At 37.6% G+C, this 24,159-nt stretch overlaps 2 protein-coding genes across 10 annotated transcripts in view; both read right to left on the minus strand.

Moving 5' to 3' along the window:
• LOC100498673 (UPF0363 protein CG9853 homolog) overlaps window positions 1–24,159 on the minus strand; it is a 203,114-nt gene that overhangs the window by 15,348 nt on the left and 163,607 nt on the right.
• On the minus strand, window positions 15,155–16,557 carry LOC107981864. Its single transcript, XM_031921454.1, has 3 exons — window positions 16,232–16,557; window positions 15,962–16,128; window positions 15,155–15,886 (listed from the first exon to the last, which is right to left on the minus strand). Exons 1-3 carry the CDS (start codon window positions 16,460–16,462, stop codon window positions 15,514–15,516), a joined length of 771 nt encoding a protein of 256 aa, XP_031777314.1. The 5' UTR covers window positions 16,463–16,557; the 3' UTR covers window positions 15,155–15,513.

Genomic DNA, 24,159 nt, shown 5'->3' on the forward strand with positions numbered 1-24,159 from the left:
TGAGTCATTGAGAATGCTGAAAAAATCCTCTTTTTCAGGCAACTTACACTCTTCTAGTTTTTTCCCATGAGCTTATATACTCATAGGGTAAAACACCTTTTCTTGTTAGCAAGTTTATTTGTGTCGTACTCAGATCACTAAATTCTTTATTAACAATTGAATAATCTTGAATATATGATGCTAATTTTTCAAGTGATGTAGGCATAAATCTAAATGAATCTAAAAATCTTATCTTAATTTTGCTGTTTTCTACATGCTTCGTAAATGAAATATATTTTTCTTTTGTCAGAGGTAGTAAATCAATCTGTCCTGGAAAATGGTTTGATACATCAGTAATAATAAACCACTTAAATTATGAAACGCAACTGGAACTATTTTTGAATCTTGATAGTTTAGATTGCAGGTAGCATGTGCAGGTCCTCGATATTTTCCAGTGAGATGACAGTGATCACGCACCTCTGCATCATCATTCAACAATTTTTTACAAATATGACACGTTTTTGAATCATAATAACCTATTAATTCAGTCTGAGATAGAACTGGTATAGGTAAAGGGTTCGCATATAAATCACTTATTTGTTTTTCTATGTTTCTTAACTGTTCAGCAAACCATTCTGACGCTTCAGGTCCTCTATAAAAGGCATATTTTGATAGTGAATCGTTGTAACTACATTTCAGATAGTAACCTATACTATAAATTTCATGACTTTGTATTGGTTGCGTGTTTGTTTTTTCATCTTGACTTATTGGTTTTAACAAACATTCACAGTCTGCATAGATTATGAAAGGTAACTTTTCATTGTAGCGATGATTTTTAAACATTAGCAAACTATTTTCTTCATTAGGCAGTCTAATTCTACATTTATTTGATATTTTGCAATGCTCTTCATGCTTTATTAAGTCATCTTCTTTATACAAAAAATTTAAACATCTATCGCAAACATAGAGTTTCTTTTTTCTATTTGTCAAATTATTACTGATTAAACGTGACATACTTTTAATGTATACATAATGTGATTGAGATAAAAACTCATCACTTTTATCAACATCACCACCATCTAAATTATCATTTGTGAGTAAAAGAAGATTGGTATGATTACTCTTTTTACATGATGTTAAATAGAGAGGTGTAATATCTTTGTTATCTAAACCAAACACATTTATTGATATTGCATTATTTTGCTTTTCAAATCTTGGGATAATTTTCAATGATACTGGCAACTCAATACCTTTCATATTTAAAATGTTTTCATACTGAATATAACTATTCAATCTATTAGAATGATTTCCATGTTTTACTGGATATAATGCAGATAAAATTGCCCATATAAAGCATTTGTTATCATAATTTTTAACATTTATGCATGCTTTCCTTTTCTCTATGAATGCTGGTAATGGTATATAAGAGCTACTGGCACGCATTGGATTAAATTTATTTATATTTATCTGTATGTTTTCAATAGAATGTAGAGTCCAACCAGAATCACGTTCTTGAAATTCTTCAATATCTGTGAGTAGAGGTTCAATAACATTAGACTTGAACCAATTATTTAACAATGTTGTAGATAAAATTTCATGACTTTTCGTGTTGAAATATTTAGTCTCAATGTACTCTCCTTCTTTTTCTTCGACATTTTCATTATTCTCTACACATATTTTTGTAAATTTACATGATAAAACAGTGTTAATTTTAAAAGCTTTATCATTTGAGTGCATCATACTTTTTATTCTTCGTGAAAATAATATTGCAGAGTCTCGTAGGAAATTAATTATATCAATGTGTGTCAAATTTGCTATAACAGCAGTCCTCATGCGGTTTTCAAAGGCGTTATCCATATCAATCCAACGCACGCGATCAGTGACAGTATTTTGTTTATTTACTTGTACTCCAGCACCGCTTTTTCTTCTAGTCATAATTTCAAGTCTTCCTCTCATACATTCTATTTTTCCGATTGTACATATAATGCTTTGTCGTTCTTGAACGGTAAGCTTTTTATTACTCAAAACTTTACGAAATGTCTTTAATGTTAAAAGAAATTGATGGTTCTATCGTGTTACAGTGGATAAATCAACTGTACTTGTAGCAGAAAATAATAATCTTTCGACCTCTTCCAAGAGCTTAACTTGCTGTAGGCATTCATTTATAATATCCTCCATTTTCACAGTTGATATCTATTAATAAAATAAACAAAATATTGTTTAATTTATATATTTTAATGCGGATATTTGTGATTGATATTGTAAAGTAAATAAGATAAAAGTAGATAAAAAAGATCTATTCTTAACCAGCAATTACGACTAAACGAGTGCTGGATGGTAAAACAGAGGTCTAATGCCCAATGTGGGAGTAATGTGCGTGTGCCTACTACTTGACCACTGTCAGATGTGAAAAAGCTAGTGCGCACGTGTGTGTATGCAGTAGAGAGAGAGAGAGAGAGAGAGAGAGAGAGAGAGAGAGAGAGAGAGAGAGAGAGAGAGAGAGAGAGAGAGATAGCTGCTGTGTCACTAGCGTAAGAGAGAACCGATTGGTCCAAGTGGTAAAACAGAGGTCTACTGGTTACCCGCGGATGCGACTGCATGAATGCAGTATACTGTTCTCTACAATAGTTGAGAAAGCTGTAGAATTTGTAAGTATATTTTAAATATTTTATTATTTTATTTATAAATTTATTCTTAATGAGTAATATTTTTATAGATAACATGGATTTGATTGTTGATATCCAGGGCTTCAAGGGACAAAACAGTGAATTCATAGTCAAGGAGTTGGTCTACATTGATCCCAACGAGCCAGCAGCAGTAGCTCAATTAGCTACATTTCAACCACCTCACTCTTGGTACGACTTGTCGAGCGATGTCCAGTGTGCCAATCTGTGGCTCAAATATTCTTTTCACGGATTAAAGTGGAGCGATGGTGAACTGCCATACGACAAGCTAGCCGAAGTTTGCTCCAGCCTCTTCGATTTATCGCCGACAAGGAACGTTATTATTTGGGTGAAAGGTGCGCAGAAAAAGGAGTGGCTGCAGCTATATTTCCCGGACGTCCGTAATATAGAAGATCTCGGCTGTCCATCCTTAAAGACACCAGGATTTCGAACTCCGCTGGTGTGTTCACATCACCTTCCTGACTGGAAGGAGAATTGTGCAGTTCAAAACGTTTACGCAATAAACAAGTGGCTTCGTGCAGTACGACAAGATTTTATCTTCCCACTGCATTTATTTGAGGATTATTATTCCTCATCTGATTCGGATACAACAACGACAACATTGGAAGAATAATTTATCATGTGAGTATATTCTTGTAATACATAAACAAATATAATAAGCTTATAGATATTGTTTCATTATTTTTACGGAATGGAGTCGCTGAACGCTGTAGCAAGAGCTTCACCATTCCTGCCTATGAAAAAAATTAAGGATTTGGAGATCAACAAGAAGTACAAAATATCCAAACATAAGAAAGTTCAGACAAAATTTGGCGCGAAGATGGTGTTGTAGTTGGATGGAAGTTTCGACGTTTTCCCACCCACCAAAGTAAATGCCTTCCTCATCGAGAACAACACCGACGAGGAGAAGTTCAAGAATGAAATTGATACTAGAGATGTTTATCTAGTACATTATGAACACAACATTATTGAATTCATGTAATAATTTATCTCCACTGCGTATAGTATTAAGGATTTTTTCTCAATAATTAGAGTGTTTATTTATGTTAAATTCTTTTTTAAAGGGGATTATCGCGACGCTTAGTAAGTTTTTTCTTCTAATATTAAGGATTTTTATATAACATCTTACATTGAAAGTATTGTCCAATTTATAAATCACAATTTAATTACTATTAGATTTACATAAGTTTATTATGTACTCAAACGGTTCTCTAATGCTATTTCTGACGAATATTTGAAAAATATCTAATATCTATATATATAGTCTTCAGCTAAAAGTGATCGCCTATATATATATATATATATATATATATATATATATATATATATATATATATATATATATATATATATATATATATATAGGCGATCACTTTTAGCTTAAGACTATGTCAAAGAGTGCGGTAGCGCCCTGATAGCAACTATAAGTTGTATACATTGTACCGTTGGGAGCGCCCAGATGGCAAGTATAAGTTTTATATACTGTGCTGTCGGGAGCGCACTGAGATCTCATATATACATTTATTTTGTATTATTATTATTATTTGCTAAATTCTATAATTTATACTAAATTAAGGATTTTTGATATGATAGATATAATTACAAAAAATGGATTTACATAGAAACATTAACAACAATGGATCGATGGATGAGTGTTTATAGTCAAGAAAAAATGGCACGGATTTATACTGCGTTTAGCTTTAGCTGTTTAGTTGCGTACTTATAATTGCATTGAAATGGTCACATCAACGTATAGGTTAAGTAACTATATATATATATATATATATATTAGATTCCATGCTCAGTTTTTTTATATAGACGATATATTAGAGTGCTTAATTGTGCTGCTCGAATTTTATAAATATTAAATTCTACGCTTAATTTTGCAGTAGATTTATCAATATATACTAAGGCGCTTAATTTTGCTGCCAAAGCTGACTAGAGCGCTTAATTGTGCTGCTACTAGTGCCTAAACGTAAGCATCACATGGCCTTTTATAGGACGCTAAGAGAGCGCTTGTTGAGCCGCCGAATTTATTGGCACATTCACACAATCATACTATCATTTATACATATTTATATATTTCACTCATACAAACATACTTATATCCGCGCGACTCGCCGTCGCTAGCTTACGTTTATAAATTACGTAACGCGCTACTGCTGCTGCTATTATTGTTGTGTAGCTGGAGAGAGAGAGGCACGCGTCCGAGTCGATTGTCCGCTGGCGAACTTCTGGTTTCGTACGGGGTATGTGGAGTGGGGCGGCCGAAACCTTCCGTGTTCGCTGTATACATAGAATTTCTTAAATATAGTATACGTTTTCACTTTGAATCGTGTACGGGGCATTACAAATTTGTTTGGGACTTATAAAATATCCATTGGCGGAGGATCGCGAAACGATAATAAAAGAGGCACACGCGTCAATAGTCGGGGGACACCGTGGCGTGACAAAAACTTATAAAAATAAGAATTAAACAAAACTATTATTGGGAAAATTTAAAGGAAGAAATACAACCTTCGTGCGAAAATGCTTAGACTGTCAATTAAAGAAATTAGTTAGAATAAAAACAAAACTTCCTATGGTTATCACGGACACACCAACAGTAAGCATGGAAAAATTAGCCATGGACGTTGTAGGCCCTCTACCTCCTACGGATAGTGGCAACGAGTATGTACTAACGTTTCAGGATAATCTGACAAAACTCGCGATAGCAGAACCACTGGGAGACATTACGGCAACAACGGTCGCGAATGTACTAATACGGAAGGTCATTTGCGTTTTTGGAGCACCGAGAGTAATATTAACCGAACAAGGAACAAATTTTCTTAGCAAACTAATGAAAAGCGTAGCAAAACGATTTAGAATGAAACAAGTAAAAACGACAGCGTTTCACGCGCAGTCGAATGGGTAACTTGAACGCTCGCATTCCAGCTTGATGGAATACGTGAAATTTTTCGTGCAAAAGAACAAAAGAGACTGGGACGAGTATATAGACTTAGCGACATTTAATTTTAACCCCAGTGTTAGTGAGGCCACTTGGCACACGCCGTTCGAGCTCGTATTTGGAAGATTAGCGCGCACGCCGGAAGAAAGCGAACTCGAAGAGGAAGATTTATTACCGACCTTGAATGGTTATATGAGGGAGCTGGTGACTCGGCTTAATAGTCTCCAAGCAACGGCGAGAGAAAACTCGATTAAAGCGAAGGAAAGGGCTAAACAATATTATGACAGACGAGTAAACATTAAAACGCTGCAAATCGGAAATCACTGTGGCTATTAAACGGGCCGAAGCCGCATAAATTCGAAGATCAATATAAAGGACCGTATACAGTGCTCGACGTGAGCCCCAACGGGAATGTAAAAATACAAATAAGCGGAACTAAAGAAAATTCGTACACGCGAACAGGCTTCGCATGTCGCATGTAGAAATCTAAAAATGATAAGGCTAAGTAGAGTTAGAACCACAACATAGTCGTATGCACCTCGCAAGTAATGCATGAAAAAGCACAGTAAAATTCATCCACATTTAACGCAAACCATAACAAAGCCAAACACGCTATACACGCGCCATAATGGCGGACGCGCATACGCTTAATTAAGAAAATATTCGACTACGGAAGAACACAACCTTCAAAATTTTTCTTTGCTATCAACTTACACACAGACAGACAAACAACCAACCAACAAAATGGACACAGAACCCAGCAAGCCGTTCCTGCAAAAAACAAGCATGCATGCAATTCGTTTTACGTAAATGTAATAAAATAAAAAGCATGTCATTTAATGAACCAATTACAATGATTGCAGATGTTAAACATTTGGATTTTGTGGCTAACAGCAATTTCTTAACTTTTCATCAGAGGTGCCGCGATAATAGCATACGACTGTTCGCAGCAAGTCTCTAATTTAACAAATTAACGTCGGAGAATGCAACATAGAAATGCCGGTAGTAAACACAACGCGAGTATTCGTAAAACTATTGCAACTAAATGAATTTACGAACACGCACATAAGATTCTGTAAAGTAGAAATAAAGAGAACGGCAAGAACCTGCGGCGCATTTTCGCATTCAAGCGACGTGTTTAGAGGCGAGGTCAAGTTCCTCGACGAGATAACGGGAGAAGAGTGCAAAACAATGCATAGGCATCGAACGCACAGATTTCGCGATGAGATGATTACTAACTTAAAAATAAACGCGACTACGGTGCACCCGATGACTTTCGCGGGAAAAATAGATCACGCAGGGAATTGCGAACAAGCAGGCACGTACATGGACCCATACGGGGTATACGACAAAGTAGTGGTTTCAGGATACCTTAAAATAACGTTAAAAGAATACGAAGCATCAGTTAATTTAAATACGAATGAGATAGTTTTGAGGTCAGGAACGAGGTGCACATTCACACAAGACCAATGTATAGACTCACAAGGAAAGGTACCCAACCCGAACTCACCGATTTTGATGATTTTCATATATGTTGTAGAACATAAAAAAATAAGAGACACGTATTTTTTTTTATCAGCTAATTTTCACTTTTAAGGGGTAGAAACCTCCCCTAAAGTTAACCCCCAAAAAGCGTTTTTTTTTAAATATCTCGGCTTAAAATTAATATTTTTCAATGAAACAAATTGGAGGTTATTTCTTACAAAAAGAGCAAGTATTTCATGGTGATTTGAAGAGTAAGAGTAGCATCCCCTATTTTTTAGGGGTTGAAAACATATATTTTTTGGCATAATTTTATAATAAAAATGTTTAAACCGACTAAAAAAAATTGGAAAAAATGTTTAAACATCCTTAATAACAAAATTTAGTTGACGTCTTTCGGTGTTTTCATAAATATTACCCATAAGGGGGTAAACCACCCCTAACACAAAATAACTGTAAATATGTAATTCAATACATAATATTTCGTAGAAAGTTTGTATATAGAGGTTTTCGAGGTCGCTGATTACAAATCTGTTATCAGATTTTGAAAATTCAAAATGGCGGATCCAATATGGCGGACGGAAATATCGAAACAAAATTTTATATAATAAAAAAGTTTTAAACGACTAAAAAAATTGGAAAAAATTTGTAAACATCTATAATAAACAAATTAAGTTTTTCGATTTTTTCATAGATACTACCCTTTAGGGGGTAAACCACCCCTAACACAAAATAACTATAAGTATACTTCAATCCATAATATTTTGTAGAAGGTTTGTATATAAGGGTTTTCGAGATCGCTCTTTGCAAATCTGATATCAGATTTTGAAAATTCAAAATGGCGGAACCAATGTGGTGGACGAAAATGTCGAAAAAAAATTTTAACTTTCATAAAAACTTGTTATAAATGTGTTACCTTTATAGCCTGTACATGTGAACTAAAGAGCCTTAAACCCTAAACCCCTAAAGAACAAATAGGCTAAATGGTTGTGCTTTTTAACCAAACCACCTCAAATTCCTAAATTTGTAAACAAGAAAATTCTGTGTGTGAAGCAGTTTTATAATTTCCGTAGAAATTGTTATCAGAATGTTATTGAAATTCCTTTATTGTAAATTCAACTTATAATGTATTTTTGTTTATAATATTAGAGTATAATAATAATCTACAATCTTTTATCTTTTGCCATAGTGCATTTTTTGTATTGAGCATAAAATATATTATTTTACGATGTTTTTACAATAATGGTAGTCCTCATAAAAGTGTTTAAAGCACAATGCTTTTTTGCACCAACCACATCGTACAATTGCAATGTTTGTGCACCTTTCTATTTCACAATGTGTTGCACAAGACTTTCCAAAACTGAAATCTATAGGATTATCAAATTTATCTGGTTTTTCATTGACGTAACCGCTTTTATACCAGGAATATTTAAACAAATCTATATATCTCGTTGAAGACAGTTGGTTGTGAACCAATGATTGAAGTTACATTATAAGAAAATGTTCGGACAAAGTTTTTCCAAATACGGAATCCATAGACATCAAGTGGTTGTATTTTTCCTGTGGTTCCAGTTGGAATTTTTTTATGTTAATAATTTTATTTTGTGGCATTGATTCTTCTATAACTTTGTCACAATGACCACTCCAAGAATCAAGTAATAGTATTGAGTGATGGCCTACATAGGGATAAAATATTTTTTCCAACCAGATTTTGAAGTGATCTGCAATTAAACGACTTACTAATTAACTCATCAACGATATTACAATGTAAAAATTGTTATTAGTTCCCTTACTTGTTGTTAATTTTCCAGATTTGGATGCTTCCACGTACACGTTTTCTGGTCTAAATATGTTTTGTTCTACAATAGGGCCAAACTTGCCATTTGGTTCCTTTAAAACAAGAAATAGCGGTGACAACAGTTGTCCAGTAGCTGATATTAGTGGCTGTATAGTATAACTTATAAATAGTTATGCGTTGTTGCTGAAATTGACTGTACCAGACATTGCACTTGCTTTTCTCCTTCTACTGCTAATGTTCTTCCAGAATGCATTTCTAGCTGAAATCCGCTCTGATCTGTATTATACAAATTTTCGAGTCCAATCCTTGGTATACACGATTTAACGTCATCGATAAATGCTTCAGCTTTAGCCGTAAGTTCTGCACTACTTTCTAGTGTTTTTCTTGTTATGAACTTATTTATTTTCCTAGAAACTATTCGGTGTGCTTGCTTAAATTTGAGTAACCAATGTTTAGAAGCTTTGAATCTAATATCATCAAAACCAATTTCTTTTTTAGCTTGTAAGGCCCATCGAATTATATCTTCATCATGGATAATTGAACCACTGTCGAGAGCTGCTTGAAAATTATCCAGGGTATACTGACAAATTTGTGCTACTTTTTCTCTATACGTGCCACCTTTATTAATTGAATGAGCCCAACGACGTAGCTGACTAATAGATGATACTTTTTTGAATCTGTTTTGCACTGTTTTGAGACTTAAATTTTGCTTCGTTTTGAGACTTCTCCAAAATTCTACAGCTCTTTTTTTGTATTCAAAATCTAGTTCTTCATTATCTGCTGTACATTGATTTGTTGGTGCTATATCTGGATCAGGAAAATGATGTTGCATTTCATCTTCAATTATTTCCACATTATGGTCTTTATACTCTTCTTGAAAATCCAAAGAGTCATCAGTAATCATTTCTACATCGTTGAAATCATGTGTTGCATCTATTAAAATTTCTTTTATTTTTTCGGCCAACTCTGTTTCGTGATAATTCGTGACACTATCTGGTATGTTTAACGCTTGAAAGTATGCTAATAATAAGTTTAGAACGTTTAACGGATTAATTTTCATTTTTCAATCTAAAATGAAAAGAAGCGGTAAAATTTATACAAGCTGTGTTTTTGCATGTAAGGCACGACCGCTACATTTCTACCAGAATAAAACGAGTGAATGTAAATTGAATCAAATCATTAATTTATGCATTGGAGAAGAATTCTCGTTCCACTTTGTGATGTTCGGAAAACTCTATTTTTGGTTTTATTCAACTTTTATTCACTTTGAAATTGAATAATGTAAATCTATATAAAATCACTAAAGAAAATTTTCTACAACTGTATGATACCACTGACGTACTTTCCGGCATCGAACTAAAATACCCACAAAACTCACTCACTGCCTAAAAAATAACACAGGCAGCTGAGGTAAACACTCGATGAAAACAATCTAAAAAAAGAACATACTGATTCGCACATATTGTCAACAACTTTTATGAGTGAAAGACATTTATCTGTGGAATTATCATTGAATGTACGATAACATTCATTAAACTAATGAATGCATATAAAATTCCCTTTCAATAACAACGTGTTCTTTAATTGCAAATGAAGTTCGAGTATTAATATTCTTTTATGTATTTTTACCAATAACAAAAATTATCATAGTAATATAATAATAATAATAATAATAATAAGAAGAAGAATAAGCATAATTGCAATAGCAATAATAACAGTAATACTGATAATAGCAATGATAATGAAAAATAATAATAATAATTAGAATAATATTTATTATTAAATTTAGATTTTTTGATAAATTCATTAAATCGTATCAAATAGTATTATTATGGAATTCCAGACTGTAAATATTTTACTATAGATACAATAATCATTACTTCGAGAATTCATCTAAAAAACGTTTGGCTTACGAAATAATTGTAACAATGAAAAACTCCCAAGTTTGACAACATTAAATTTTATTACAAAACGCAAAAGAGTTTGATAAACTAATTTTATTAACCTATGTTTTTTCATTTTCAAAAAAGTGTGGACTTTTTGAATTTATAAAATTATATAATTATGCAATTTATGAAATACTTTATAATTTATGAAATTACTTTTGAAATTATGCTAATTTATAAAAGCAGAAAAATAAATAATCTTTGATTGAAACATAAAACGAGACGTTATTTGTTACATACAAAATGATAGAATAAAATATCGGTAATATGTCTATACTCGTGTCTACGGTAAAGCATAGGCCTTCGGCTTGTCTGGAGGTTAGGGGTTTGGAGTCGTTTGGTTAAAATGCACAACCATTTAGCCTATTTGTTCTTTAGGGGTTTAGGGTTTAAGGCTCTTTAGTTCACATGTACAGGCTACAAAAATCACACATTTGTAAACAAGTTTTTTTGAAAGTTAAAATTTTTTTTCGATATTTCCGTCCACCATATTGGATCCGCCATTTTGAATTTTCAAAATCTGATAACAGATTTGTAATCAGCGACCTCGAAAACCTCTATATACAAACCTTCTACAAAATATTATGGATTGAAGTATACTTATAGTTATTTTGTGTTAGGGGTATTTTACCCCCCTAAGGGGAAGTATCTATGAAAAAACCGAAAAACTTAATTTGTTTATTATAGATGTTTACAAATTTTTTCCAATTTTTTTAGTCGTTTAAAACTTTTTTATTATATAAAATTTTGTTTCGATATTTCCGTCCGCCATATTGGATCCGCCATTTTGAATTTTCAAAATCTGATAACAGATTTGTAATCAGCGACCTCGAAAACCTCTATATACAAACTTTCTACGAAATATTATGTATTGAATTACATATTTACAGTTATTTTGTGTTAGGGGTGGTTTACCCCCTTAGGGGTAATATTTATGAAAACACCGAAAGACGTCAACTAAATTTTGTTATTAAGGATGTTTAAACATTTTTTCCAATTTTTTTTAGTCGGTTTAAACATTTTTATTATAAAATTATGCCAAAAAATATATGTTTTCAACCCCTAAAAAGTAGGGGATGCTACCCTTACTCTTCAAATCAGCATGAAATACTTGCTCTGTTTGTAAGAAATAACCTCCAATTTGTTTCATTGAAAAATATTAATTTTAAGCCGAGATATTTAAAAAAAACGCTTTTTGGGGGTTAACTTTAGGGGAGGTTTTTACCCCTTAAAAGTGAAAATTAGCCGATAAAAAAAATACGTGTCTCTTATTTTTTTATGTTCTACAACATATATGAAAATCATCAAAATCGGTGAGTTCGGGTTGGGTACCTTTCCTTGTCAGAGGACGGATACGCGTTTTGGGACCCGGTACCCCTAACGACATGGGAGTTCAATAAATACGCGGAGTTATACGCAGGCGAAGTAAATAAAGTTACGGAGGAAGGAAATGCGCAAAGGCCAGTGTATATTATGGAATATACACTGGTCGCGTTCACAGCGGTCGGCACAGTAAACGTATGCGGATATGACCTTGTACGTACAGAGCACCCAAAATTATTATTTTTAGAAGATCTGTAAATAGAATACTTTCGAACTGTAAAAGCTCCGTCAGTAAATAATTTAGACATATTCGCGTATGTAAATTCGAAATTCGTTTATGTAGAAAAATACATAAAGGGGCAAATTAAACAGCTGTATCACGACTTAATTTTACAAAAATGCGAACTCGAGAAGAGATTAATAGCAAACGCGCTCAGCATCGCAGCAGCGGCACCTGATTTATTCGCGTATCAAATCACAAAAAAGAGCGGCTACATAGGGTTAGTAGCGGGAGAACTGGTACACTTCAAGAAATGCGTGCAAGTGGAAGTACACCGGAGGGAAGAAAGCACTTGTTATCAGGAACTACCTGTATTGAAAGACAACAAAAAATACTTTTTAACTCCGCGAACGCACATTCTTAAAACTTTCGGGACAGAAATTACATGTAATCCATTAATTCCGCCTATGTTTCAATTAGAGAATGAATGGTACACGGTACTACCAGGATCGGTAACAAAGGGAATAACACCAAACACGCTAAAACCAAAAACAAAACCGACATGGAATTACACGGACCCTGCGAATCTCGCGAAAAGCGGAATATACAGGCCAGCGCAAATACAAGCACTGCGACATCAATTAATGTTCCCGGTCGAAAAGCCAGCAGTGCTTAATTCAATCGCGATGAGCATATCGGGCAGAAGCTCTAGAATGGACGGACTATCAGTCACGAGACTGTTCGATGAGAACGCTATGGCGAGACTCGCGGAATCAACATGGGGTAGAATATGGGGAAAGTTTTTGACGTTCGGCTCGGCTTCGGCTGGGATAATTGGCTTGTTTATGATAGCGAGACTCATTAAATTCGTAGCTGACACAATAATTCACGGTTATGCTCTACATTCTATATACGGATTCTCAATTTACATTTTAGGAAGTTTCTGGAATTCGGTAACACAATTACTGTTGCATTTGGGATCGCGAAAGTAGAAATCAGAAAAACAAGGCGAAGAGGGGAAAAAGGACCCGGAACCTCAGCCGCAGCAGAACGAATACCAAACACAGGCCCCGCCCCCTCCAAAGGACGACGGCATCGCTTCCGCAGCGATTTTAACCTAGGGGGAGAGCAACCATTACGATATCAAGCGGTAGCGAACCAATTATATTCGGTGCTACCAAACGCCAACGGTGTATTTCCGCCGCGAAAGAGTTTTAAACGCTCATTCGAGACAGAAGTCTAATTAAACAAAAAAATCCTGTTCTCAATAACGCTGTTATAATTGTACCGGTACGCGTATTGTAGTATGTATGCACTTGACGACAAAGTAAAGAAAACATTAGTACATCAATTAATCGAAGTCAGAAAAGGTCACTGGCGACACCGTTTGAATCAATAAACCAAGGGACGATACGCGAGTACGGCACTGTGGAGATGTACCTGCTACAGAGGCAGCTAATAAATAATCCAGGTAAACATTCCGCTAGTAACCAAACAGGTATACAGGACCTACGAATTTGTGACAATTCCTGTCTCTCGGCCCACTCGAACTACCTCGACATACTGCAATAAAAATCGTCCCAAGGGGCGATTATCTAGTGATAAACCCGGATAAGAACGAACACTTCTTCATGAGCAAGGGGGAAAGAGGAGAGCGTTTGAAAGTCCACCGCGTTCGAATATGTAAGGCCAACCAAGAACTAAAAAGGGGGATGGATTGCGAGAGCACTCTGAAAGCGGATCCGGAATCATACAGGGCCCACAACTTGTGCAAACGAACCTTGATACACGGGCCCGAGTATTACTTAGTCAGGACATAAAACCCTGCCCAATGGATATTTTCAACAGCCGGAAGAGTGAACGGGACTGGGATGTGACAGGGAGATAAACAGAGCGTCACCTTAGAAGGAAGCGGCGAGGTAAATATACCCGAAGGATGTGATCTAAGAATAGCGGACAGCATTTTTTATGGGGGAGCGGAGCAAGACGAACGCGAGATCTTTATACCGCACGTATACCTCACCGCGGCAAGCACCCTGTGGGCAGACAAACGCCCGGAGGCAATTCCGCAGGTAGTACGCACCGGCACGACGGGGGTCAAAGGAAACACGACCATTATTATTATGACGGTAATAATCGTTATATTCGGAACTATGGTGAGTCTCTTAATTGTCGTAGGGATCCGAAGCCTAAAAGGGCGGAATAGACAAGAAGAGCCGGAGGCAATTTACGTGCCTATGAGAGGATTAGACCCAACGATCAGGTGCGAGTTCCACGGGCCCCACGCGAGGGCTGAAAAAGTTTATGATGTACCGAGAGTGCCAGCAATACAGGTGCGAGAAAACGCACTGTCAGCAATAATCGAGGAGAGTACAGAGTCTGGATAAATGAATAAGAGAAAAACAAACAACCACGAGTCGGCAGGTAGAGAGAATGCAACCAACTAGAGTCTAAACACCAATACGCGACTACCCGCAAAAAAAGTAAGCATTTGAAAATGCATATCATATCAAATAAATAAAACCTACAATCAAGTGTGGACATTATATTCATGTGTGAACAAACTTATAACTAATCTCAGCATAGATATGGAGCCACTCTCTATTAACTATGAATATATATATATATATATATATATATATATATATATATATATTTAACCAAAACAAAACATATTTAATCACGTGTGCGACCATATAATCAATGAGTGTGAACATAAATGAAAAGAAACAAAAAGATTTTGATTGCAAAGTTAATTTTTTTATTAATGCTGACAAAAAAAAACTAGTTATAGAGATCTTAGGTACACATAGGATAACACTAGCTGACGTAAATTAATTCATCTACAAATAACTTAGGTTGTAAAATTTACATGACAAAGATGCTTCTAACTTGCTAGGAATTAAGACTAAAACTATGTAGAAGTACGAACTATTCGATTATATGTGCAAGGAAAGCTTTAGGATAAATCAAGAGGAATGTACGTTTTAAGACATATTAGGCTAAAACTATACTTAAGAATTTGTGTAAATCGAGCGACTAGGAGACGGGCAAAGATAAACAAAATAACATCCGCACTCATCCAATTCGCGCGTCGCTTACTCGCTTGAGGTATAAAATAAGCCAAACAAAGATTATAACTCTAGAACTATTAATACTCGTATAAGAATATAGTTAGTAAAAATATGTAAACCGGCAGGCAAGAAAAGCGGAGACGAGACTCCTCCACTCGAGAAGGCTCGTACTGTTTCGCTTGCCCAAGGGAGACGTAAAATCGATGTATGTGACAAAGAAATAAATAAAGAAAAGGGCACTTGCCCACCAAAAAAAAAACGAATAATAACCGAAACATAATTTATCGGACCGGGTGTGTCCCTCAAGGAGAGTCGAGTTTGGGGAGGAGGAGATACAGACGACAAAACCAACAGACGAGATTTTCCTTTTCTATACCAAGTCGGCGTCGCTCGTCGCTGGATAGCACTTGTGACCGGGAATACGGATCCAATTCTGTAAACAAACCAAGAAATTTTTTTATTAAACACAATCATCGAAACAGCTGACACAAAATAGAGAAATACTTACGCCCTTGCCCCCCGGAGACGCATCATGTGGGGTGGATGATCAAGGCGGCAACGGCAGATCGAACAGATCCTCCAGGTCGCGTGATCCTCCCAGGACTCGTGGTGACAATCAATCCAGGAGTCGGGGAGGGAGTCCCGAACAACAGGGGACCGGGAATCGAAGACGAACTGCAAAAGAAAAATAAGATTAAACATACCGAACGACAATGAGAGGGCTATATATATATATATATATATATATATACACACAAAAAAACAGACTACATCTTACCCTGTCATAATCACGGTAGTACTCCCGCTCGATTGTCGGAGGAGTGTGGCGCGGCTGACGGCATAAGGGGCAAAAAGACCCGATGTCAATCCACCAGGGAGTCTGGGTATGGCAAGGTAGAGTAAACAAAATCAGAAGCCGCAGAGGGCGGTGGCGTAACAGGGACCTGACGGTCGGCCTACAAAAAAAAAAAAAACAAAGAGGAGGAATTAAGATCCAAAAAGGGAACATTACACATTGGGTAATTTAAACAAAAAACAAAACTTACCCATCAAAAACCTTATCAAAAATTGAAAATGGTTGAAAACATCTGATTTCAGCAATGTGTACCTTAAATTGAGAATCTGAGGTTTTTTGCCGTTTTTTTACGATGCTTTGATTTTTTTTCAATGGAGTAGTTTAATAATTTGGAAACAATAAATGATTATGTTTGGTCAATGTTTCTTGTATTAAATATTGGTAAAAAAATGTGTACACGCGGAATCACAATGTTTTTGCGGTAAGTATCGAATTATTGTAGAGATTGTTATATTATTGTACTATTTTTAAGATTACTATTATAATGCTACTACGAACTTACACTATTTACTTCATCATGCGTTTAAAAATGAAATTTGTTTATTAATAGAAATTCGATATTGTTAAGTACATGCATACACACATACATACTCATACACGCACACGGGCACGCACAAAAAATTATCAAAACTTTATAAAAATCTATACATACACGCACTAAAAATATATACATACACGCACACTGGCACAAACAAGAAATTATCAAAACTTATACGAACTGAATATTCGATAAAAAATCAAGATGTTTTATCTTTTTGGAAAGATAATATAAGTGGAAGCTTAGTAGAACAGAAAGAGGCTATAGTTATACAAGTTTTGAAAAAATTTAACTTAGAGGCTACTGATGAAATAAAGATTTTCCTCAAGAGAAAACTCAGTAGCTGCTTTTTTAACAACATTAAATTTTACAACATTCGAAACTGTGTATGAAAAGTGGCTACAAAAAGATTTTTGTTTTGAATACGTTCAATCCGCAAGAATTAATACTCAGGCACAAGGTCATTATTTACTATATCATAAAAGATTAATTATTTGCTGAACATTAACGAAATCTTAGATTCATTTAACTAATTTCAATAACTTTTTAAAGGTAATGAAGTGAAAAATGTCTTAACTATATTTTATTTTCTAAAACTTGCAAAGCATACTTATTGGCAGGTATCAATAAAAAATTATTCTCGATAAGTGGGTAAGGTATATATAACATATAACAAATACCTAGCTACAAAAAAATTCATTAATTCTAATTGTAAATAAAGCATGAATCAGTTAAATGAAGCAGTTAAATGAAATTTAATCATGAATATTGATTATCTATTATAACAAATATATGAAATTATCGATTAAAATAAACAAGAATAGAAATATTAGAATCAACATTATTTTAGTAGTTGTTGAAGTAACATACGTGTATATAAACACATTTTAATCATGAATATAAATAATTATAGCTCTCATAAACAATGAATAATCAAAAATTGTGTTCTTTTTTCGAATTGATAAAAGTTATAGAAATATATGATCAAATGTACCATTTTAGATAATTAATTTGAAAAATTAGATAAAGCTGCAACTACCCGCCACACGGAACCCGCCAAACAGGGGCGAAACTGTGGTGGAGGGGGGCCCTTTTTTCAAAATTATGATTCGCAAGCCAAACTCGCTCGAGATCTTACGTCTACAAAGTCATCTACCGTAGGAAAATATGCACAATAGTTATAAATAAACAAAGTCATCCCTTTTACTGCGAAAAAAACCGTGTATTCGGATTACCCTACTTCTATTCTAGCTTCGTGAACTCCGCGATTAACTTGCTCAATTCGGAATAAAAAAATACTAGTTAACTACTACTCTATTGGAAAAAAAATCAAAGCATCGTAAAAAAACCGCAAAAAACCTCAGATTTTCAATTTAAGGTACACATTGCTGAAATCAAATGTTTTAGTCAAAAGTTATCAGCAATTTTTAATTTTTGTATGTTTACGAAAAATTGTTAAATTTTATACTTTTTTTTTCGCTTAGCCGGTTTTTTATTAGAATCGGTATCACCGTGAGGGACTTGGATTCGTAAAATACAAACTGTTCGGGTTATGTAAGAGCGAGAGGGTGAATTTTGAATTTCGCGCCGTAGCGCAGCGAGCACTGCAGCGAGAGCGGTCGAGCGCATGCGCGCGCTGATGTGGGCCTCTCCCGTTTGCGCGGGCTCCGGCGCGAGGGAGCACACGCAGTTCAGTTCTGACAGCTCCTCTCGAGTAATCAGTTGACCTTTTGCGCTTTTGTACTTGCAATTGCAAAAGCCTCTGTGTAAATTGCGAGCGAATAGAGTCGTCATCATCGTCCTTTTCAGGACGATCGACACTCTTTATTGTATCACCGTGCGTTGCGTAGTGTGTGTGCATTTTGCGTGCGGTGTGCGGATTGTGTGAATTCTTCGAGTGTTGGGATTTCGGCCACGTGTGAGCTTCCTCGCCGTGTCGATCTCCACCCGGCGATTGCTACCTACGCGGCAGGGCTGAAAAGGCCTGCCCGTGGTCCAGGATTGGTTCCCTCGAGACGTCGAGGCGTCCTGCGACCGAGGAAGGTGCATCCCACCAACGTGCGGCCAGGGCTTTACGTCGCACCGTCCACGTCTCATTCTGCGTCTAAGGTAGGAGAGCTCTCCAGCGTGCGAAAGGTACCTCGCTGCGATAGAATTAAGCTACTTGCGTTTCTTTCTCGGTGTTGTCTATAGTAAAGTCTCTCTTTTTTTGTATAAGCGTACATTGTAATTGCGTTTCTCTCTATTTGTTTAGTCTATCCTAGAGTCACTTTTCTTTGTATAATTTCCTTATTTCTAAAATAAAGCTATAGGCTTGTCACGGCTTTTCTCTCTACTCCGTGAGAGTTTTTACGCCGCGGCAAGTCGTCTTTTTTCTCCCGCGAAATTCATTGTGTTTTGCGTTGATTTATTCACTCAAGCTTCCCTCACTCATTCCACCATTTTAATTTAATATATATATAATTTGAACTCATTAGCTTTTGTTCACAAACAAAAATAAACATTTTTACCGTTTTTGAAGTTATTTTAAGTGCAACCACACTTCAAGCAAGACTTTTGTCCATTTTTTTTGGATTCGGTCCCACTGTGCGCCTCCAGCACTGCTGCCACACGTCGTGCTCCTAACTGTTGGTGATGCACACTCCGCGCCTCACGTTGATCGGTACAAACTGTACCTCAGAGAAGCCTTTCGCTCGGCTTCTTGCTGTTTTTGCTGCAACAGCGCTGACATGTCCAGCATTCTCTGCTGGTAGCGCTCGAGCTGGCCGTTCAGCTTCTCCATTGCATGTCTTTTAGCTTCGATACTTGCGAGAAGCGCATCGCGTTGGGCTGCTAATTTTTTCAATTCTGCCATGATGCTAGCCACGTGTGTGCTCTCTGTAGGGACTCAGAGCGGACTGATCGGTGCAAGCCGTGTCATAAACGTAAGCCGTTGGCAAACATTTCTGCACGTAGGTAGAGGGAGACCGCACCTCTCCACTCTTTGCCTTTTAACGACGTTCGTTGTCTTAAGAATGCGAGACCGTTGGTAACGCTATACTCGGACTGGATTATTTATATAAACCTGAGCTCCAGCGTCGTGGACTTATCAGAAAAAATCGGAGACGGGTGAGAGCGAAAGAAAGGTTCTCAATGTCTCCAGAATCAGCACCAGGAAGTATCGTGTGATCATGGACTCAGACTTTGTTTTATTATCGCCAACGGATTAGTTTTCAAAACTAAGCAGAGAATGAATCATCGGATCTCCGGTAGACACTTGAGTAGTAAGTGTAAACTGTTTGTATAGAGATTACAGGTGTCCGGTAAGAGAGATTAAAAAGGGTCAGCCGTAGAGTCATAAAAAACTGTCCTGTCCGTGTCACCGGATCTAGCGGTGGCGACGGTCCATTCTCTGAGACGACCGCTATCCGCCTAAGGTTTATGACTGCTACATGCCTAAAGCGCAAACAGCGAGTACGGTATCGGATTTATTTCTTTCGATCACTGGTGGTAGCCTGGATTTCTCAGCTATGGCTGTTATATGCGCTGTTTTAAAACAAATTCCCCTCTTTAACGGTTTTTCTGCTCTGCGATCTTCTTATTCGATGAAATCACTCCTAAGAAAGGCATGATATTTTCATATCAGCCCTGAGCCGTTAACAAAACTCCTCCGTACGCTAGCATCTAGTCATCAGTCTCTCGAAATGCGTGTCATTGAGAGAACCAGCTTACCACGTGTCGCAGAAATGTCCAGTGCTATCAACGAAGTTCGCGATGCGATCTTGTGCGTAGCCAACGCGCTCAAGGGTCATCACCTACCTGTGCAGAGGAAGTGTACCCGTGAGTGGTACGTTCGCGTTCATCGGATGTGCGAGGAGAGGCTGCGACGCGAGCTGCGCTGCTTGCTGACGCATTGCGCGTACCGCTGGATCGCCAATTTTTATCAGAGATACTTTAAACATTCTAGTGTTGTGATAAAAATCGTCGGCAGTTTCTTGGTGGAACACGGTGCACGCGATGTGTACTGTCTGAGGCATATCATCGAGGAACATGGTAAGTGTTTACAGTGTTTCCTACAATCAGTTTTTAAAATAAATATAATAGTACTTTATTTTTGTTCTTCTTGTAGCTCGAATTACCCTGCAGGAGGACGCTGAGGAGAGCGACAGCGACGCAACGCTGTTTGTTGTGTCGTCACCTCCTTCGCCACAACGAGCCACTTCATCCAAGGAGGAGAATGAGGAGGAGGAGCAAGAGGAGCAAGAGCAGAAGGAGCAGGAGGATATACAAGCTCCCATGGAGGAGCCCATGGAGGATGATGCTGAGAGCGAGATAGAGGACAGCGATCACGACGATGATCGGCCTGGCGTCTCCGAGCAGGCTGTCTACAGAGCGGGCGCTCCAGCACAGCTGAGAGGTAGCGAGCAAACGATGGGAGCTGCGATGATTCTGCTCTCGTTCCGCTACGAGCCAGCTCCCGAGTTTGGTCCTACGAGAGCCGAGGTTTTCGAGGACTTTGCAACTCGGGATAAGACTGCTGAGGAAGTTGCGATGAATCCGTATGCACGCTTCGATCAATACAGCTCGTTCGACCGTCGTATTAATGAAAGTAAAAGAAATTCTTTAACTTTTAAATTTTCTTAACAAATTATTATTACTAACAATAATATTTTTTTTAGTTATCAGACGTCGTCTGAACGAAGGCATGGAGCCCTGTCCGGATGCAGATCCAGAAAATGACGCGGCCATGATTTTTCAAGCTGCTGCGCTACGAATCGTGAATAACGTCGTGAATATCGTCTCGCGAGCGCGCTGATTGGCGATGATTTATGGTCTGTGGTGTCTGGACTCGTTCAAAGCAATGCAAATTTTCGAGTCGACGAATCATTTACCGTTTGTTTGACCGTCGTAGAAATGCCTGTGCAGGTGGCTCTCGACGGAAAAACTTGACCGTCGACAGCGTTTCTCAACGGTCTATCATTCAGATCAGCAATTGCGACAATCTCTGTCTACCGAGAGCGATAAAAACGCACGGCAAGCTTCTCTTCGCACTGTGTCGTACATGCTGCGAAGAGATGCGGCAAAGTGATTGTTGCCACCCAGATGCGAGTCAGCGAGAGTTCAGCGGAACCTGGGTGGCGGATGAGCTGCGAAAAGCCATCGAACTCGGCTATACTAGAACTGAAATATTCGTCATATGGTAGTATAGTATGAACGAGTACAATCCGCTCACAGGTGAAGGAGGACTTTTCGCTGGCTACATCGACACTTTTTTGCGATTAAAGCAGGAAGCATCGGGGTTTCCAGCTTGGTGCGTGACGCGGAATCGAAAGCGCGTTATGTTCGCGAGTATCGCGAAAATGAGGGGATATCGCTCGATCTTGAAAAAATCGCGAAAAACCCTGGCCTGCGCACTTCTAACGGCCGAGTATAAAGAGATCTTGAGTCTCCTGCTGGTCAACGAGGAGGTGATGTACGCGAGCTGGCAGTAGATCGACGATGCTGTGGAGTCTACTCCATATACGAACGTAGTTATAGCAGCCTACACGACAACTCTGGCCCGCTTGAAACTATTTTCGTATTTGGAGAAGCTCGGCAAGCGAACGCTGTACTGCGACACTGATTCGTGCATATTTGTGTGCAACGAAAACGCACTAGAATACAGGCCCCCGTTAGGCTTGTTGCTCGGCGATATGACCAAAGAGCTCGACGAAGGGACTTATATTACGAGCTTCCTCTCAGGTGGTCCAAAATTTTACGGCTACAGAACCGTGAGGGGTATCTAGCTAAATTTCTCGAATTCTTTGAGAATAAATTATCGTAGCATTAAGAGTATGATCGAAAATTATTTTAAGACTGATGAAGAGAATGAATGCATTAATGTTAAGTTTAATTCTATTAAAAGACTGCCAGATCACACTGTCGTTACGCGAGAAGAGGTCAAATCGTGTAGCATAGTTCTAAATAAGCGTAGGTATGTTACTCCCGGGTTATCGCTCCCGTACGGTCACAAAAGTTAAGTATAGTATGTAAGTTGTTTGTGAATAAATAAAAGTAAATTTAAGAATCTCGTTTTTGTAGTAGTTTTTAAGTAATATAAATTGTTCTGCGGTATATTTAATATATTTATAATAAAAAAAGTATTTTAAAATTTTTCTTGTAATTATAACACCCTTCTCTCTCCTTTACCCACTCATCATCGCACGCTTATAGGCGAGCCGTACATGCACGCGTATAGACGGCTCGTCCGCGGATGATACTCGTGGCCGCTAATATACGCTTATAAGCGGCCCGCGTGAGTATACGCGTATACGCGGCCCACGCCCGCCGCCGCCCCCCCCCCTCGCGGTAGAGGAATAATATTAATAAAAAGCGCTTTTCGCGAAGAGAGCGCTTTAGTCGAAAAGATGGATACGCTTTGGAAGCATCCTTTTACGGCGTGCATAGCAGAACCGACAGGAGCTGGAAAAAGCTGGTTTCTGAAAAAATTTCTCGAGCATCTACCGGAGATGTGCGATGCTCACTTCGACAGGGTTCTACTCTACTATACCGAGTGGCAAGAGACGTACGGCAGTGAATTCAAAGTTGGCGGGAGTGCTGCTGTACCTATCGAGTTTCGAGAGGGACTTCCGCAGCGAAGCGATTACTCCGTGGATACGGGAGAGAAAAAATTACTGATTCTCGACAACTTGATGCGAGAATCATCGAACGATATAGTTCTGGATTTGTTCTCGCGTTCGTCTCATCATTTGAATTTGTCGGTCTTTCTGGTGACGCAGAATATTTTACACCAGGGAAAGTCTCAGCGCGACATAAGTTTAAATTCAAAGTATCTTGTTATATTTAAAAATCCTTGCGACAGAGCTCAGATTCGGCATCTCGCGCGACAAATTTATCCGGAAGATCCGAGGTTTCTGCAGGAGGCTTACATAGACGCTACGCGCGGACCTCACTCGTATCTTTTTCTCGATCTAACTCAAGCGGCCGTAGACGAGTATAGGGTTCCCACGTGTATATTCCCAAACGACGATATTCAGTACGCCTGCGTGCCGAAATTCGGTAAAAAGTAAAAATACAAAATAGGTGTGCAGAGCTCTCGTCATAGACAGTAGGCGAGAAGCTATGGCGCCAACAACATCGAAGAAGAAAAAAAAACAGGCTGGCTGTCGTATACCCGTGGCTGCGCTCGACACCAAGCATTTCAACAGAAAACGAATAACTGATGTACTGAACGTTACCTCTTTGTTACACGGACGGCCAACAACGTACGACTCTTTTACGCACAGCCGACAAGAGACTCGTGCGTTACATATGCGAGTGCGCTTTGACTATC

The sequence above is a fragment of the Nasonia vitripennis genome (assembly GCF_009193385.2).
Source record: "Nasonia vitripennis strain AsymCx chromosome 1 unlocalized genomic scaffold, Nvit_psr_1.1 chr1_random0011, whole genome shotgun sequence".
NCBI lineage: Eukaryota > Metazoa > Arthropoda > Insecta > Hymenoptera > Pteromalidae > Nasonia > Nasonia vitripennis.

Coding starts and splice junctions, on each gene's coding strand:
- LOC107981864 (XM_031921454.1), bottom strand. CDS start 16,462: ATGTTCCCTTTTTGGATCTTAATTCCTCCTCTTTGTTTTTTTTTTTTT. Junction 16,129..16,231: donor ACTACCGTGATTATGACAGG/GTAAGATGTAGT, acceptor TTTCTTTTGCAG/TTCGTCTTCGATTCCCGGTC. Junction 15,887..15,961: donor CGTCTCCGGGGGGCAAGGGC/GTAAGTATTTCT, acceptor GTTTGTTTACAG/AATTGGATCCGTATTCCCGG.